The sequence below is a fragment of the Pseudonaja textilis genome, chromosome 3, assembly GCF_049901715.1.
Source record: "Pseudonaja textilis isolate UNSWEBS1 chromosome 3, rPseTex1.2, whole genome shotgun sequence".
NCBI lineage: Eukaryota > Metazoa > Chordata > Lepidosauria > Squamata > Elapidae > Pseudonaja > Pseudonaja textilis.
Window position 1 is genome coordinate 183,850,993 of NC_141992.1, and position 17,829 is coordinate 183,868,821.

The following is a 17,829-nucleotide window of genomic DNA, read 5'->3' on the forward strand; positions in this document are numbered from 1 at the left end:
CCCTAGAAATAGTGCAGAGAAGAGCAACCAAGATGATAAGGGATTCTGGAGGCTAAATTGTATGACAAATGGCTAAGAGAACTAGGCATGTTTAGTCTAATGAAGAGAAGGTTTAGGGGAGACATGATAAAAATCTTCCAATATTTGAAGAGCTGTCACAGGGAATGGGGCATCAATTTATTCTTCATAGCACCCAAGGGCAGAACAAGAAGCAATGGATGGAAGCTTGTCAGAGGGAGATACAACCTGGAAATAAGGAGGAATTTCTTGACAGTGATAATGATTAATCAGTGGAACAGCTTGCTTCCCCGAGTGCTTCATTGCTGGAGGTTTTCAAGAAAAGATTGGGCAATCATTTGTCTGGATTAGTATAAGGACCCCTGCCCTGGGCAGGGGGGCAGACTAGAAGACCTCCAAGGTCCCTTCCAGCTCCATAATTCTAAGTTGTGATTTCCCCCCTTCAAGCTAGAAGCAGAAGATCTATACTTATGTAATCCTAGCAGTGCCTGAAGGTATCTTCTGCGGGACTTGCCAGACTCCCTCTTCCATTTGACTTTTTAACATTTCTTACATATTTTAATTAAAGTTATCGAAAAGGGGGCATGATGCAAAGCCAAGTAATTACCCTCCAGCATAATCAGTATTTCCAAGAGTGCCACTGGGTCTTAAATGGGTCTCAGATGTCTTTTACAAAATAAACACGGGGAGACCAGGTCTTGGATTTGCATGTTTTCACCTGCCTTCCCCAAAGACAAGGGCATGCTGGGGTAGAAAGGAGCATCTTGAGGATGCAGCAATTCAGGATGGGTACCATAGAGCAGGTCAAATCCATACTTTACATTTTATTCAACCTCCCGTGCCCAGTTTGAAATGGCCAAGCAGCCACTTGTTGGAGTGTCTATGAAATGTTCCTCTAATTCCATACATGCCCATCAACAATCCAGGGAATGATCCGCAGAAGAAGTCTCTAAAACAGAAATGGGCAACCTATAGCCCTTAAATAGAGAGGAAGGGAGTCCAAATGCAGAGAGAGGACAGATGTTGCACAAATGAGCAATGATCTGCTTACTCGGGACTATATCAGCTTGGTTGGAGGTGACAGGAACTTTGGTACTAAGTCAATATGCTCCGGGTTAAAAAAAAAAAGTGTTTAAAAATGAATTATTGATTATATCAATTTCCGACGACAAGGGAACTCCAGAATTCAAAAATTCTTGAAAAACTTGAGAAACAAGACGTACTGACATAGTGGGGCACTTTATGTAAATAAAGTACATTTACACACATTTACTTTTGTTAAGCTTATTTAGCTGTTTGTGGAAATCCACCACTCATTCTAAGAAATCTGAAGAAGAGTTGCAATGGCGGACTGTAGAAGGGAAGTTAAACTTTTTGATTAGTCAGAATAGGATTGTTTGACCATCACCCTAAGGAAACCAGATGACCATTCCTTTGCAGTGATACATTTTTCATTTTTCAAAGGAGGGGGAAAAAAACAATGTCAACCACTTTTCTGCAGAAAAAGAGAGAGAGGCTTTTCTTTGCTTTTCTCTCCCTTATGACCCCAACAAGCAAACACAGGCTCACAAATCAAGATGAATTATAAACTTCATGCCAACGTACAATTCGGCTGAATTAAGATGGGCAGCCAACCTAAGCCTCAGCTTGCTTAGGACATGTTCATTCTCCCTTGATGCCAAAGAAAATCGTGGCAGAATCCCTTTGAAGACTTTAGGAGTTTTTTGAAGTCTGCTATTGCCCTTAAGAGACAGCGTTCAAATCAAATTGCTTTTTTTAGAGTACAAGTGACTTGAAAGAAATTGAGAAAAACACACTAATGACTATCAGATCTCGAAACCAGGAATCAAAGTCATTATCTGCAGAAGAGAGACTCAAATTTTAATCCTTTAGGAATCACCCTTGATGTTTTAACAAAACCTGCTTTGCAAAACAAAAATTAAGGGAAAATGAAAACGAAAAAAAAAAAAGTAGCAAAAAGTACCAGGATTGTTGTGGGACTATGATTTAACTCAATACAGAATAGATGGATTTTTTTAAAATTCCAGCAAATAAATACTCTAGATAAATATAAGAATATAGCTGAACTTTATTTTCCAAAGCACCGGAGGACAGGACAAGAAACAATGGTTGGAAACTAATCAGAGAGAGAAGCAATCTGGAATTAAGGAGAAACTTCCTAACAGTGAGGACAATTAACCAGTGGAACAACTTGCCTCCAGAAATCATGAGCCCTCCATCACTGGAGGTGTTTAAGAAGAGGCTTGACAATCACTTGTCTGAAATGGCATAGGTTCTCCTGTTTGAGCAGGGGGATGGACCAGATAAAAGACCTCCAAGATCCTGTCCTGTCCTATCCTATTCTTTCTCTCACCCCCTTAAAACAGGCTTTAAATACCCCTAATAGTCTTACTTGTGGTAAATAGCAGCTCCACTCAATACCATGGAATAGTCATTCGTCCATTTCGATGTGTAGCCCCACCTCTCCTTCGTGTTATCCCAAAAATGGCTGCGGGCAGGATAACCCACAATCCTCTCTGGGAAACTCTGCCAGACAGTAAAGGCAAAATCCACCTGCAGGCGAGGGGGGAAAAAAAAAACACAAACCAAATGGATGTGGCAAGTGGTAATCAAACAGCCTCAAAAATGTCAGCAAAACCAAATATTACCTTTTCACTAATTCATAATTTGCAATCTTGGAACTGTTGCAAAACATTAATTCTCTGTATTCATCAGTAAATTAAACTGACTACTTGACATTTTGCCCTGTAATTATGCACATTTTAATGTTTTTTTTCCGTTAACAGGAGCCTAGAGCGCCAGAGAATCATATTAACATTTTACCGGCATGACACAGGCACCGTAAACATTCACAATGAGTGGAGAACTGGGTGTCTATAGGAATTGCTTGTTTATTAAGTGAACCAATAAGGTGATTCTCTGTCCATTTTGTAGGGAAGCACTCTTTTTATACTGGCAGGAGGATAATCAAGATAAAAATGAGGTTTTCCAAAAACAAATGTTTCCAAATTATTGATTCCTCATGCCCTTATTTGTAATCTTTTCTCCTTGGCTTCAGCTAGTGTAAGACAGATAATGAATATTTTATATCCTTCTACGGCTGTAGGAATATTTGAGCTGAAGATTCAAGCAGCGCAAACTTAATTTTTGAACGGAATCAAATATTTGAGTTCATCCCATACTATAAATACTATGATGCAGTCCAGCCCTATTGTGAAACCAAAGGTTCAAAGCATCTCTTCCATAAAGATTCAGATCTTTGAAGAGTGCTTCTAGTTAAAGTTACGACTCATTCTCTTCCTTCAAGTTGTTCAAACAACATGAAATGCTTACAGTTCAGACAAAATAATTATTCCTGTCACAGCTCTGATCACAAATTATTAATACATCAGAAAATCAGCAGACACTTTAACATCCTTTAGATAAAAGCTGATACCTGTTTTCTTGAAAAGATTAAAGCTAAGTTAAGGAAGGAACAGTTGTGTTAGATATAGATAAAGGTTCATCATATCAAACAAAACTTGTTCTTTAATTTGTTCATTTATAAATTCTCTTTCTCCATTGTTCGGGTTCTAGTTGTGGGGAAGGCTTACAGATTCTCAATAAAGCGATCATAAATCAGCAATTCATCCTTAAAATTCTGGTTAATGTTTACTGTATAGGTAGTCTTTGACACATTTAATGACCGTTCTAAGTTACAATGGCACTGAAAAAAGGGACTTAGGACCTTTTTTGCACTTACAACCATTGTAGCATCCTCATGGTGACATGATCAGAATTTGGATGCTTGGTATTGTGGTTCGCCGGCAGCCAGCACTGGAGTCAGACAGTGGGGAAGAAAGGGGACCAGTCAGGGAGTTTGGAGAGAACTCGGAGGTTCTTACATCCGATGCAGGCATGGGGCCAGGACCATTTGGGAATGGGGTGCTGCCTTTGGAGCCTTCAGAGTCTGGCAGCAGTGAGGCAGAGGACCCAGGGGAGCCTGTTCCCAGTGTGTGTGTGTGCAGAGCTGCTAGAAGGCGAGAGCAACTGAAGCTGAAGAGGAGACTCGGGAGTAAAGCTGGGAGGTAACTGCCCCTCCCATAAGGGATAAAAGTCAGACCTCAATGACGAAAGCTTTGCAGGAAGCAAAATAGTTCGATAGACTCCGAGTCCTCCTTGAAGCTTCTTGTACTCTGGTTGGTTTTTTCTGGTACTTTGGTTGGTTTCTGTTATAATTAATTGGATACTTCTGTTTTTGGCAGCATTCCACAGCACTGAAAGGAGTATGCTTATCTTGGGGAACTGTTTATAATTAATTCTGGCTGGGAATGAAAGTAATTCCCAGCATTGCAATAAAATAGGTCTTGCTTTTACAACAAGTTTGATATTAATTCCGTTTGATGAAGCCTGGGTCAGTACACTTGGCAACTGGTTCATAGTTATGACGGTTACAGTATCCTGGGATCATGTAATTACCTTTTGCAACCTTCTGACAAGCAAAGTCAATGGAGAAGCCAGATTCACTTAACAATTGTGTTACTAACCTAACAAGTGCAGTGATTCCCTTAACATTGGTGAAAAGAAAGGTCGTACAATGGGGCAAAATTCACTTAACATCGGTCTCACTTAGCAACAAAAACTTTGGGGTCAACTATGTTCGTAAGTCAAGGACTGCCTGTAATATCTATTTTCCTAGTGGTTTCAGGCAACTTTTTTGAGTCAAGAGAGACCTTCACAAATTCACAAAATGGCTGCCATGGAGGGCATGACAAGTCAAACAAAATCCATTTGACAGCAGTCTGACTTTTGATGGCGTTTCACACCATCTCATCTAGCTTCCTCAAAAGTTCTTTACTCCATTAGGTTACTTTTCACTAATTTGTGGGCAGATGAGTGCACTTCCAAACAAAGTACTGGACTTAGGCACCATTTTCTTCCCATAAGCTTGAAGCTAGCAGTTGGTCATAGCCCAGCTTCCCATTTGTTTTAAATACCTAAATGAACAAGAGCCAGTTTGGTATAGTGGTTAAAGCACCAGAAAACGAGTAACTGTGAATTCTAGCCTGCCTTAGGCACCAAGTCAGTTGAATAGCTTTGGGCCAACCACCTTCTCTCAGCCCTAGAAAGCAGACAATGGCAAACCACTTCTGGGAAAAAAAAAACCCCTTCACATTGCCATCAAAACTGCTCCAGGCAATCACCAGGAGTCAACAATGAATCAAAGGTTAAAAAAACCCCACAAGGAATGCCAAGGAACAAATTATAAGTACCGTGGCATCACCATGACCCAACTAGACACAACCCTAGAAAGTATGCTAGAAATTTTTCAGGCTGGCATATAGCAATATTATTAGACAGATGAAATGTACTGAGAAAATGGGAATCTGGTTGCAAACCCTTATCAATATCAAATTCTGTTCCAGTCTAATTTATTGCATGGGGAGTCTTTTCCACAGAGGAGGTAAGAAAGGAAACTGGTCTTTACTAGCCTTCCAGAACCTCCGGCAAAGTTTGAATGTGGAATCTTCTGCATTGGATCCCTATGTTCTAGCAGGAAACTATGAATAACTACAGGAGCAATGAAAGATGCCCTGAAGTTCACAAGTTTGGAGACTCCAGCTGTAGATGTTAACTGAATGTTTAATGCCACATACAAGTTTCCTAATTTTGCTTTAACCGTTTTTCATTGAGGCTGATGTAGAGAATCAAATATGGAGAAATTGGGTTGGAGGCTGGGGCGGGTGAGAAAGTTAGCCAATCTGCTACTCTCTTAAGACAGCCAACACTCCTCCTTAAATCCACATGGATTTCTAATTATGAGTCATAGAGACCTTCCTCCCCCTCCCACTGTGCAGGATGGCTTAATATTTCATTTCATTAGGGGTGAAAAGCTAAAACCTTAATTAAAGGTAAAAAATGAAGAAGCATTTGAGGCTTTTCTGAATTTTATCACTCATATCTGAAAGCTGGAAAATTACTATTCAGATGGATAGGTAAGTAGTAGAAGACATCTTGGAGTAATAACCCCCATATTTTATTATTCAGGTTCACCAGGAATTCGGGGAACTTCAAATAAGCAAACTTCCATAGGATATACGATTGGAGAGGATAATTTAAACCAGGTTTCCTTACTAATAATCCTGTCTGAAATTTGCAGAATATAGTATTGGTCACTTGCTTAGATGGTGTTATTTTTTAAAAAAAGAAAGAAATCTTGCCATTGATACAAGATTGACAGACCCAAATGGGACAATATACACCAATGGAGAAAAATATATAACAGAAGTCTAACTAAAACCAAGCAAGCATAGGTCCTTTCATACAACATCTTACATAGCAAGGCAAGTTGACACATTCAGAATATGGTTTTGAAAAAAATGAAAGAAATTTATTTTAAAAAACAGCATAAAAATCACTTTAATAGATATAAGCAATAACTGTAAAACTTTAAAGCAAAGTATAAATAGCAGAATGGTTGGGAAAAATACATTCTTTTTACAACGTATTTTTATTACACTATAATCTTACATTTTATGTCTCTATTTTTGATATCTTACTTTTGTACAATAATAAAACTAACCAAATGCAAAAAAAAGATGGTTATATAAAGTAATTCAGATACACTGCATGTGATACAAAATAAATGAGAATTTAACCTGGCTGAGGTTTGGCATAAGTTAAGGGTTAGCCTCATTACTAGAAATGAGTAATTACAGGGATATCAAATTAGAACCTAAATAGAATTTCCAGATTCAAAACAGTTGGTTGATCCCTGTGGGAAATAAAATACTGGTTGGATAAGACTCTGTTATGATCCAGGTGGTAGGGAGATATTTTAGGACATGCACAGAGCCTTCTGAACCAAGCACTCAATTACAGTAACCTCTGTATTTTATTTTTAATTCTGTTTCTGATAGCAGAGAAATACAGTTATGTTCAAGCAAACATGGACCTGCAATAGAAGTTGTGATAAAAAAGAGACCCTCTAACCCCCTAACTATTTGCAAGACCATGCACATTCAAGTTAATAAACTTATTAAAAATCCAGATATAACAGGAACAACAGGATTCCAGAAACACTCAATGGGGTTATTTTTATTTATTTATTTGTATTTTGCTTTCATTATGTTTTTATAAACATCTTAAAGTCGCGAACGTATCTAATACTTTTTCTTTCTATTTTCCCTACAACAATAATCCTATTGGGCTGATAGAGAATGTCTGACCCAAAGCCACCCAGCTAGCTTTCATGCCTAAGGTGGGATTAAAATTCACACCCTCATAGTTTTTAGCCTGATGCCTTAACCTCTAGACCAAACTGGCTCTTTTGGGTCTTGGAAGAAGACTCCATGTGCTATTTCCAAAGTAATAAATTCTAAAGGGCAACTTGCTGTTTTTTTTTTTTTTTTTAAGGGAGGGAGAAGTAAGAGAGACATACAGAAAGCGAAAATCACACTGAAATTGAAGGAGACAATAAACACTCAAAGCTTTTCCAGAGATGCCATTAATAATGTATTTCCAATATATTGCCATGTTATATAAATGGTTGCCCGTTCCCACCATCTCTTTACGGGAAGAGGTGAGAGAAATCAATACTCATCCTACTTGTAAAAATTGGTTTTCTACATTGGATCCCCTGATCTCCAGCTCCCTGCCCGCATCTCTTCATCCCTGCAGCCTTTCTTCTTCTGCTTTTGCTACAGCAGTTCTGAAGTATCAGGCGGAAAGAAAAGTGTTGTATTGAAAAGAAGAGCTTGGGTGCGGCTCTAATTCATGGAAGAGAGACATGTTATCTAGGCATCTGCTTTGTGTGTGGTGCTACTCAAAAGAAATTATCAGGCCAAGGCTAGGCAAACACAGCTTTTAAAAACAGGAATATAATAGGAATTAATACAAAAATTAAATGTCTATATGTGTAGGTGTTTATGTACACCTGTGAATACTTGGGTATACATCCATCTATATCTGCATGTTACATTTGGCCATTTGGCCCAACAAGACATTCAACCTTCTTTCCTAATAGACCAAGAAGAATTGCTGAGATGAAACTACAAGACTTCCAGATGGACACAGAATTAGGTTGCCAACAGGGCCGTGGTGATGCAGTGGTTAGAATGCAGAATTGCCGGCTAATTCTGCTGACTGCCAGCAATTTGGCAGTTCAAGTCTCACCACCTCAGCCTTCCATCTTTCTGAGGTCCATACAGTGAGGACTCAGATTGTTGGGGGCAATATGCTGACACTGTAAAGCCCTGTGAAGCAGTATATAGGTCTAAGTGCTATTGCTTCCTCTTAGCTAAAACAGACACAGGGCTGTTCAAATCTTTGGAAGAACAGCACTTCCTTAGAACTGTTCCATGAAGTAACATGGCCATCTTGCTTCTAAGCGAAAGTTCTTCTGTGTTGCAACCACGCAGAGCTTCTCTGGGAACATTAAGCAAATGTTCATAAACCTCAACTGAGAAGGTATCACTCACTTTTTCTAGTCAACTTGGCCAAAGCTTTGAAGAAAGAAAGAAAGAAAGAAAGAAAGAAAGAAAGAAAGAAAGAAAGAAAGAAAGAAAGAAAGAAAGAAAGAAAGAAAGAAAGAAAGAAAGAAAGAAAGGAAAGGAAAGGAAAGGAAAGGAAAGGAAAGGAAAGGAAAGAAAAGAAAAGAAAAGAAAAGAAAAGAAAAGAAAAGAAAAGAAAAGAAAAGAAAAAGAAAGAAGAGAAGAGAAGAGAAAGAAAGAAAATCAAATATTTGTATGACTTTGGAAAGCCAATACAATCCACGGGGAAAATATCTCACCTCAGTGGTTGAAAGCACCGTATCTTCGTCGAGGCTTAGAACAGCATCTGTGACAATGTTCTCATAGGGCAGGAAGCGACTGCTCATCACCTGCAAGGTGAACGAGATAATTTTGAGACTCATCTGCAGACAGGACCTCCATACCTGAGCCCAAAGAGTTAACAATCTACCACAGCATTAAAGGGTGGGGGGGAAGGGGGAATGGCTGTGAAAGAAAAGAGCTTCATGTACAAGAACCGAATTCCTTTGCAGCTTTTGCATACGACCTAACAATGTGATTATGTTACTCCTGATTAATTTCAGCAAGAGTGCCCTTCTAGATTTATGTGTTCACAGTATTCCCTTACCCCAAATGTTGTCATGCATAATGCTCTGGTTTGATTTTTTGGAAACCAACCAACCATTTTTATATAATTAAAAGGCAATAAGTCATGGCTATATTTAGAGTATATGTGCTTCTCAAAAGCTTAAAGTAGCATTTAGAATTCCTTCTTACTTTATCTTCATCAAAATCTGATGAGGTAGGCTAAGTTAAATGATAGTGACTAACGCAATGCCTCGGGCTAAAATTCATAGCTGGAGACCAATACAAGAATAAGTACCCGCCTAGATGAACACAAAAATGCAGTAAAAAAAGTTGGAACACACTTCCTCACAAGTCCAACACATGAAAGCCACAGGTCATAGCATCGACTTCAATGGCACCAAAACCCTAGCCACTATAGAAAACCCCAGCTACAGAATTATCAGAGAAGCCATAGAGATTGAAAACAGACCTGAAAGCATGAATAGAAGAGATGACTCCACTAGACTGTCAATTATCTGGAAGCCTGCACTCTCAAACAAAAAAATCTCCATACCACAAGCCAGGCAAACATCTGGGCACAAACAGGCTCCCCCTGATACCTCCAGCTCAAACACACCCCAACCGGGCACCCAGATGAAACCTATCTTCCTAATAAATGATAGGCATCCGTTTACTCGGAGCCAAGTCGCACTAAAAGCCTCCAATACAGGAACACAATGTTGCCAGCCAATCAAGACAAAAAAAAAGCTACAAAACACAGAGAAGATATTAGAAACACCAATCAAGCAGAACACAGTAAACTCCAAGACCAATAAACACAGACCAAGACTCCCAACCAATCAAGATGAAGAAAAAAACCATTTTGGCACAGCAGTAGGCTAGCACCAAATTTAAAACAGAAAAGGCTGTGAAAGTCTGACTCACAGACGAACACTATATAGAAGCCCGATGATGGCAGATGAGATTCTGCCCAAACATTGCTACAACTTTAAAAGCACAACTATAAGGACGTGGGAAAATACCTGAACAAAGCTGAATAACATACATATAAGTACCCATGAAAACTTAACAAATATATATATATGTATGTATGTATGTATGTATGTATGTATGTATGGCATTCATATATGTATGTATATATATATACACATATACACATACACATACATACACACGCACACACACACACACACACACTTCACTGGTTGGTTTTCAAAATCTATAGCTAGCCATATACTATCAATGAAAACAAGAAACGATGAACAAAAGAGTGTACATTTTAAGTTACAATGTTCCTAAGACAATACAACGTCTATGTAGGATTTTGCATTAATCTTTTGAAGCCACTACGACATCAATTTGTGAGCAGTAGTTGATATAAGAATATTGTCGGGTTCTCTTGAGACATTCTGGCTTCTCCGAGTGACTATACATTAATTTATTACAGGTAGACAGTTCAGTCTATTTCTGCTGCATGCCATTTCTAGATGTAGCTCATCTCATTTCCACCCTGATGTGCAAACTCAGAATCCCAAAATGTGCGTTTCTAAATTTATTGGGGAGAACATTTTTTTTCTGAGAACTACAGCACAACATTTGATGAAGTGTGAAAGCTGATTAATCTAATCAGCACTGAAGAATGATGGGACAATTTTGGATTTTTGTTTTGTTCAGATTTGCTGCTTTCTGTCACCCCCAAATCCTCTTCACTGATTTGCCAACTAACTTTTCCTCATTAAATCTTTGTACTTCTAGAAGAAAAATTGCAGCAGTATCTGTATTTTTTTTTTTTTTAATATTCTCTTTTGTCAACTGGAAACATTTATATTAGGTAGACCAATTTTTGTGGTTAGTTTGCTCTTGTTTTTATAAAAATGAAGTATTGAAAGACAAGGAATCTACCACAGAGTTCTAATAAATGAGATTCAACCATTCAGACATGAACCCAAGAGGCGAACAAGTACAAACAGCTTCCTGAGAGGGGAAGGATGGTCCTAAGGCTGAAAACATTTAATCTTTTATAAAATCTTTTATAACAATTTTTGCCACCCTGAGGTTTTTGATTGATTAAAATCCTGGATAATTCTCAGCAGCAAAGCAAAAAGGGGCTATAATCCTGCATATCTGAAAGGAACCGGACTTGGCAAAATGGTTGTGCTTGAGCAAGTTAGCTTACACTGTAAAAAAAGTCAATTTGGCATTCTAAACATTTTTTTTTCCCCATTTGGGCATTTGCTGTGCAGAAGGAGAAATGTGATCCTTGAGGAAACTTCCAGATTTCTTTGTTGTCCCCCAAAATGCTCTAAGACTATTGCTTACCTGCGTTTTTGAACTTTTTCAGATCTATTCTTTCCTTAGGCTCTCCAATACATGAAACAACACATCGAAAATGGAAAGAGACAGAAGGAAGTAATCAAGTCCACCAAAGAAGGCAGAAGAAGCCTTCCATGTCTCCAAGCCCTGCAGTGAATCTCAAACTACCCTGGGATCTGAGTCAACAGATTTATCTGCCACCTTAGCAGCCATTTAGTGAATTGGAGAATATTACCTCCATTCTTTTTAGATGGATGAATATTATTATTGGAGATATTACCTCCATTCTTTTTAGATGGATGAGAAATACTTGGGAGCTTCAATAATTTAGATACATTTCCACCCGCCCAATTGGGACACCTTATTCAATAAAGAACCGTGAAATTGCATGAAACTGTAGAATCAGCAACCTCCTTGAAGTATGTTATACAAGAACCTCAAGTTATAATAGACCTGATACTCTGCTACTATTTTCAGCAAGAAGGACAGGTATTCATACCTCACTCTATGTTGAAATTCTACTTGAGGATTGGGGCACTGGTGGACTTTCAGATGTAGCTGGACTAGCACTTCCAGCATATGTCGTTGCCATCCTTGCTGGATGTGGCTGCTAGAAGCTCTACTTTAACATTTTGGAGACTGACTCACTGTGATATACCAGCCTATCTCTAATTATAAAGATAAAGGTAAAGGTTCCCCTAGCACATACATGCTAGTCATTTTTGGCTCTAGGGGGCGATGCTCATCTCCGTTAAAAAGCCAGTGCTGTCTGAAGACGTCTCCGTGGTCATGTGGCCTGCATGACTAAACGCCAAAGGCGTACGGAATGCTGTTACCTTCCCACCAAAGTAGTCCCTATTTTTCTACTTGCATTTTTACATGCTTTCGAACTGCTAGGTTGGCAGAAGCTGGGGAAAGTAATAATATCACTATATTATAAACTTGCTTGAATGCCAAGTCAGGTATAAAATACAAGCCAGTTCTATAGCAATAACTTATTATAGCCAGCAAGAGATTTTTCATTGTTGCCTAAATCCATTTTTGTCTTCTCACTTCAAAACTACTATGCCACATCAATTCCTATAAATTGATACCCTAGTACAGGGGTGTTAGACACCAGGCCCGCAGGCCAAATTCGGCCTGCGATGTAGTCAGATCTGGCCAATGGGGCCATCCTGGAAAATGTTAAGGGACTGGCCCGCATCGCTTTGGCCTGGTCTAACCAATGTGAAGAGGAAACATCCGGCCAGAGTGGCTTCTGCCTGGTCTACCCATGCAAAGAGGAAACATGTTAGCAGTTTGGGGAGTAGCGCGAAGCTGGCCATGGCCAGTGAGTGGTGTAAAGCTGGCAATGCCCACCCAGTTGGCCACAACTACCCAGTCAGTCATGCCCCCCCGAGATCAACCACAGCCCTGATGTGGCCCTCAATGAAATTGATTCTACCTTTATACCTTTATTGTCATTGCATTCCACAAATACAATGAAATTTGAAAGCTACTCCAGCACAGTGCCCCAAACACCACATCACAATCATACTACAGAGTATTTAAATAATAATAATAATAATAATAATAATAGGACTAAATCACAAATGCACTGTTTGACTGAAGACAATTACTGCCTTGGAAAAGAAACTGTTTCTCAATCTATTAGTCCTCATTTTAAGACACCTATAACGCCTCCCTGATGGTAACAGTTTGAAATATGAATGTCCAGGATGAGAACGGTCCATGGAGATTTTTAGTGTTCTACAGTGGAGTCTGGTCTTTGCAATCTCTTCCAAAGAAGAAAGAGAGCAACCGATGATTTTTTGTGCTGTGTTTATAACTCTCTGGAGCATCTTCTTATCCACTGCAGAGCATCCAGCATACCACACCGTTACACAGTATGCCAAAATGCTCTCGATGGTAGAACGGTAAAAAGTAACCAGCAACTTCTCACTCAGACCATTCTTTTTCAGCAACCTCAGAAAGTGCAGGCACTGTTGGGGCTTCTTTGCAGTGGCCATGGTGTGGAACAACCAAGTAAGGTTGCCGGAAATATGAGTTCCTAGAAATTTAAAACTATGAACTCTTTCCACACAGTCTCCATTGATATATAGTGGAAGAGGCTCTGCTTTGCATCTTCTGAAGTCTATAATCATTTCTTTGATTTTTTTGATGTTCAGGGTGAGGTTATGACTCTTGCACCACAAGAACAGTCTAAGAACCTCTGACCTAGAGGCCGTCTTGTCTCCTCCTGATATGAGTCCCAACGTGGTGTTGTCTGCAAATTTTATTATAGTTAGTGGGACAAGAGGGAGTGCAGTCGTAGATGTAGAGTGAATACAAAAGGGGGCTCAGCACACAGATTTGACACCCTTGCTCTAGTACACAGGTTGTCCTCAACTTACAACCATTCATTTAACAATCAAAGTTACAACGGCACTGAAAAAAAGTGATTTATTGCTAGATTTCATATTTATGACCATTGTGCATGCCCATGGCCACGTGATCAAAATTCAGGCATGTATTTAATCACAGTTGTAGTTTCTCAGGGTCGCGTGATTGTCATCTGTGACATTCCCAGCAGGCTTCTGACAAGCAGAGGTTACGGGCAAGCCAGATTCAGCTAACAGCTGTGGGACTCACTTAAGAACTGCAGTGATTCACTTCAAAATGGTTGTAAAATCAAAAATGAATTGTGCCTGATTTTACAACCATTGGTTGCAAGTTGAGAACCAGCTGTATTTGTAAATCTCTTATATACTTCCAAAGCCCACTGACCTTGAACATATATAAGAGAGAGTTGACTTGGAAGCCAGTCCCAATAAAAAAAATAAGTAAATTGGGAGCCCAGAATTATCTATGCAATCTATCCTGCCTCCGTCTACAGGAAGGATGCATTAAGAAGATAAGAAGAACCAGACAGGCGACTTTAGGTGCCTGGAGGAATTTTGGCATGTAGCTGTAATAAAAAAGCAAACAACAGTAACCACAACCATGACAATATACCTTGCTTTCTCCTTCGATAACAATGACAGGCACAGCAGTGGCAGGCCAGCGATGCTTGGCAGGAAGGGGCTTATCACAATTCCATAAGACAATGATCTGAAAAACAAGAAGGTTTTCCCATTATGAAAATGCTTGCAGAAGACACAGCCGAGAGAGGCTCAAAGGTTATCTCAGCCCTGCACTTCAGTCTAGAATTTCACACCCCAAAACAAACGAACACAGGAAAAAGTCCCCCAATGAGATTTAATTCCTAGCGAGAGAAGAGGGGCTAATTAAATTTTGTTGTTGTTGTTTTTTTACTTCTGTTGAGTAACAAGAAAATCATCCCAGTTGGACTGGCTGCATTAAAAATACAATTTATGTGACATCTGAAAGCATCTTGGACAAAAGACAAAGGACAAAGTGTTCATAGCTTGATATCAAAACCGGGTGCTCTAACACTTCATTAGTGGTGTTCATGTTGTTATGGGAGCTTGTGTCTTCATATTCTTGATTTAACCAGTCCATTCTGTGTTGTGATTATTGAAAAGAAAGTTTAAAATTCTTTTTTTTTTGCAGCTTAGAATAGAATAGAATAACACAGTTGGAAGGGACCTTGGAGGTCTTCTAGTCCAACCCCCTGCTTAGGCAGGAAACCCTACACCACTTCAGACAAATGGTTACTCAACATCTGGTTAAAAACGTCCAGTGTTGGAGCATTCACAACTTCTAGAAGCAAGTTGTTTCACTGATTAATTGTTCTAACTGTTAGGAAATTTCTCCTTAGTTCTAAGTTGCTTCTCTGCTTGATTAGTTTCCATCCATTGCTTCTTGTCCTTCCTTCAGGTGTTTTGGAGAATAGCTTGACTCCCTCTTCTTTGTGGCAGCCCCTGAGATATTGGAACACTGCTATCATGTCTCTTCTAGTCCTTATCATTAGACCAGATATACCCAGTTCCTGCAACCATTCTTCATATGTTTTAGCCTCCAGTCCTCTAATCGTCTTGGTTCTCTGCACTCTTTCTATAGTCTCAACACCTTTTTTACATCGTGGCGACCAAAAGTGAATGCAGTATTCCAAGTGCGGCCTTAAGAAGGCATTATAAAGTGATATTAACACTTCACATGATCTTGTTGTGATACCAAATGCAGAATTCAACTTTTGGAAAGATCAGGGTGGCCTATTTGCCCCAATTCTCCAGGAACAAATGCAGAATGTCTTATAGGAATTGAACTTGGCTTCCTGGCAATCTCTGCAAGTTACTAGTCCTCCGGACTAAAATCTCAACATGGAGGAGGAGGAACGGAAAAACGTGCTGGATTATATTGAAAAATTCAGTGTTTCCCACAGATTCTTAGACCTTTCAAAGACCAATAAAAACTCTATACTGTGCGGAAATGTTAAGAGGCAGAATTAGTCTCAGAGCAATTATGCAAATTTTGTTAATTGGTGTAATTTAAACAGATTGCCAAACTTCATTTCTCCCGTATCATATAGCCTGACAATAAACCCACTCTAACAGGAAAAGTGACCAAGTTTATCCATCTAGAATAGTTTAGTTTAGTCCTGTTGCAAACAAGCTTTTAATTCCATTTTTTTCAAGGAGTACTCCTAGAATATAATGGAGCTGGAAGGGATCTTGTAGGTCTTCTAGTCCAACCCCTGCTGAAGCAGGAGATCTTACATCAGGGGTCTTCAAACTTGACAGCTTTAAGACTTGTGGAGTTCAACTCCCAGAATTCCTCCTCCAGTCATGTTAGCTCAGGAATTCTGGGAGTTGAAGTCCACAAATCTTAAACTTGCCAAGTTTGAAGACCCTTGCCCTACATAAACAAAAAAAGGAGATCCTGGATAAACATTTTTCATTTTGATGAATTTTGTACTAGTGTCTTCTAGTGAGGGTAGAGGGGCGAGAGGAAAATAGCATAAAATCTTGTATTCAGTAATAGATGATACTAAAAGTTCAACTCAGTGTAAGGCATATGCCTCTATGTAATTCAGATTTACAATGTCTCCTTTGGCTACGTCCAGGGTGTAAGGATCACACTTGAGAGTTGTGGGCTTCTGAAGGGCATTGATGAAGTAATTGCACCCTTAAAATGAATGAGACCAAAATGTTGGTGGTACTTCTTTAGGGAGTGGTGGTTTTTCAAATTTTAAGAAATTTGAGGCATTTATTTTTTACCTTTTGAAACTCACCTCACAGGGAACATGGAGCCCTTAATCAAAGGAATCCACAATGCAAAAACCTGATTGAACATTTTGGTTTTTCCTCATGAGAACCATGAAATGGGCACTGGGAGGCTTCACATGCCATGCAGAACATGGGCCATTCATTGCTCCTTTAATGCATTTATTCATTTTTAAAATAAATCTTCACTAAATGTTTTAGTGAAGAACATAAAATCTAACAGAAACTAATAAAAAGTAAAAGTAGAAAAGAGAGAAAAGAAAAAGGAAGGAAAAAGGAAAAGTGCAGAAAGAAAGAATAAAAAGAAATGATGCAAAAAGTCTATAAGTGGTTTCCAGTCAATCTCATATAAAGATACTGTTTTTTTTTCTCTATTTAGAGAAGTTAACTTAGCCGTCTTTGCAAGTTCCGCCATCTTTATGGGCTTTAACACATTTGTTGTATAATTAGCTTTGCCAGTGTGGGTGAAGATAAATTGGGAGATGCCAGACAAATTTAGAGCAACCAAATATGGATTTTTAGCCAATGACTGGAAGGTTGATCATATTATTCACCTGAGCACAGTGCTGGGATTTGGCTACTGCAACTAGGAGTTTCAGCACAGGTTGAGATTGGGACACCAGAGGAGTAACTGCATGGATGACGGCGGTGAATTTAGATGGGGCCTTGACTCCTGAAAAGAAAATGAGAGGAAATGAACCACCCAATCATTTAAAGAATTCTAAAATATATTGGTTGACTTTAACTCTCAACACACAAGTTCATTAATCACAGACAAATGCTAGCTGATTCCACAAAAATGAACTTCCCTGAAAAGAAGACAACCAACCAATCAAAAACCAGCTACCCCTTTTACTATATTCTAGGTAAATAAAGGTAAATCTCTCAGTATCCCATTAAAAAAAAACATTTTTATTAAATAAATTTATATGGCCACCCATGTCATTGAATGTGACTCTGTGTAGCATAGAACCAACAATATCTTAGCTATTTAAAAACTTAAATATAAAAATAAAAGCAAGATAGCTCGAGAAGATAAAGCAGTATTTTAAAGGAATATTTAGGTATTTAGGAAAAAATAACCCAATTTTTAATGTTAATATATGCATCCAAAGAAAAATGATCCAGAATTTAAAGCATTTCTTCCTTAAAGGGGAAAAAAATAATCAGAAAAAACAATAATTAAGCAGAAAAAAAAACCTCCTTATATCTTTCATCCAGATTTATCTTTAGAT

The 17,829-nt window shown here is 38.8% G+C and overlaps 1 protein-coding gene across 1 annotated transcript in view; it reads right to left on the reverse strand.

Moving 5' to 3' along the window:
* The window catches only part of EXT1 (exostosin glycosyltransferase 1), a 304,178-nt gene that overhangs the window by 9,992 nt on the left and 276,357 nt on the right, over positions 1-17,829 (reverse strand). The window contains exons 6-9 of the mRNA XM_026703588.2: positions 17,149-17,267; positions 14,424-14,519; positions 8,810-8,899; positions 2,432-2,592 (exon numbers count right to left, since the gene is read on the reverse strand). Of these exons, the coding sequence (XP_026559373.1) occupies positions 2,432-2,592; positions 8,810-8,899; positions 14,424-14,519; positions 17,149-17,267 (466 nt within the window). The remainder of the gene's footprint in view (positions 1-2,431; positions 2,593-8,809; positions 8,900-14,423; positions 14,520-17,148; positions 17,268-17,829) is intronic.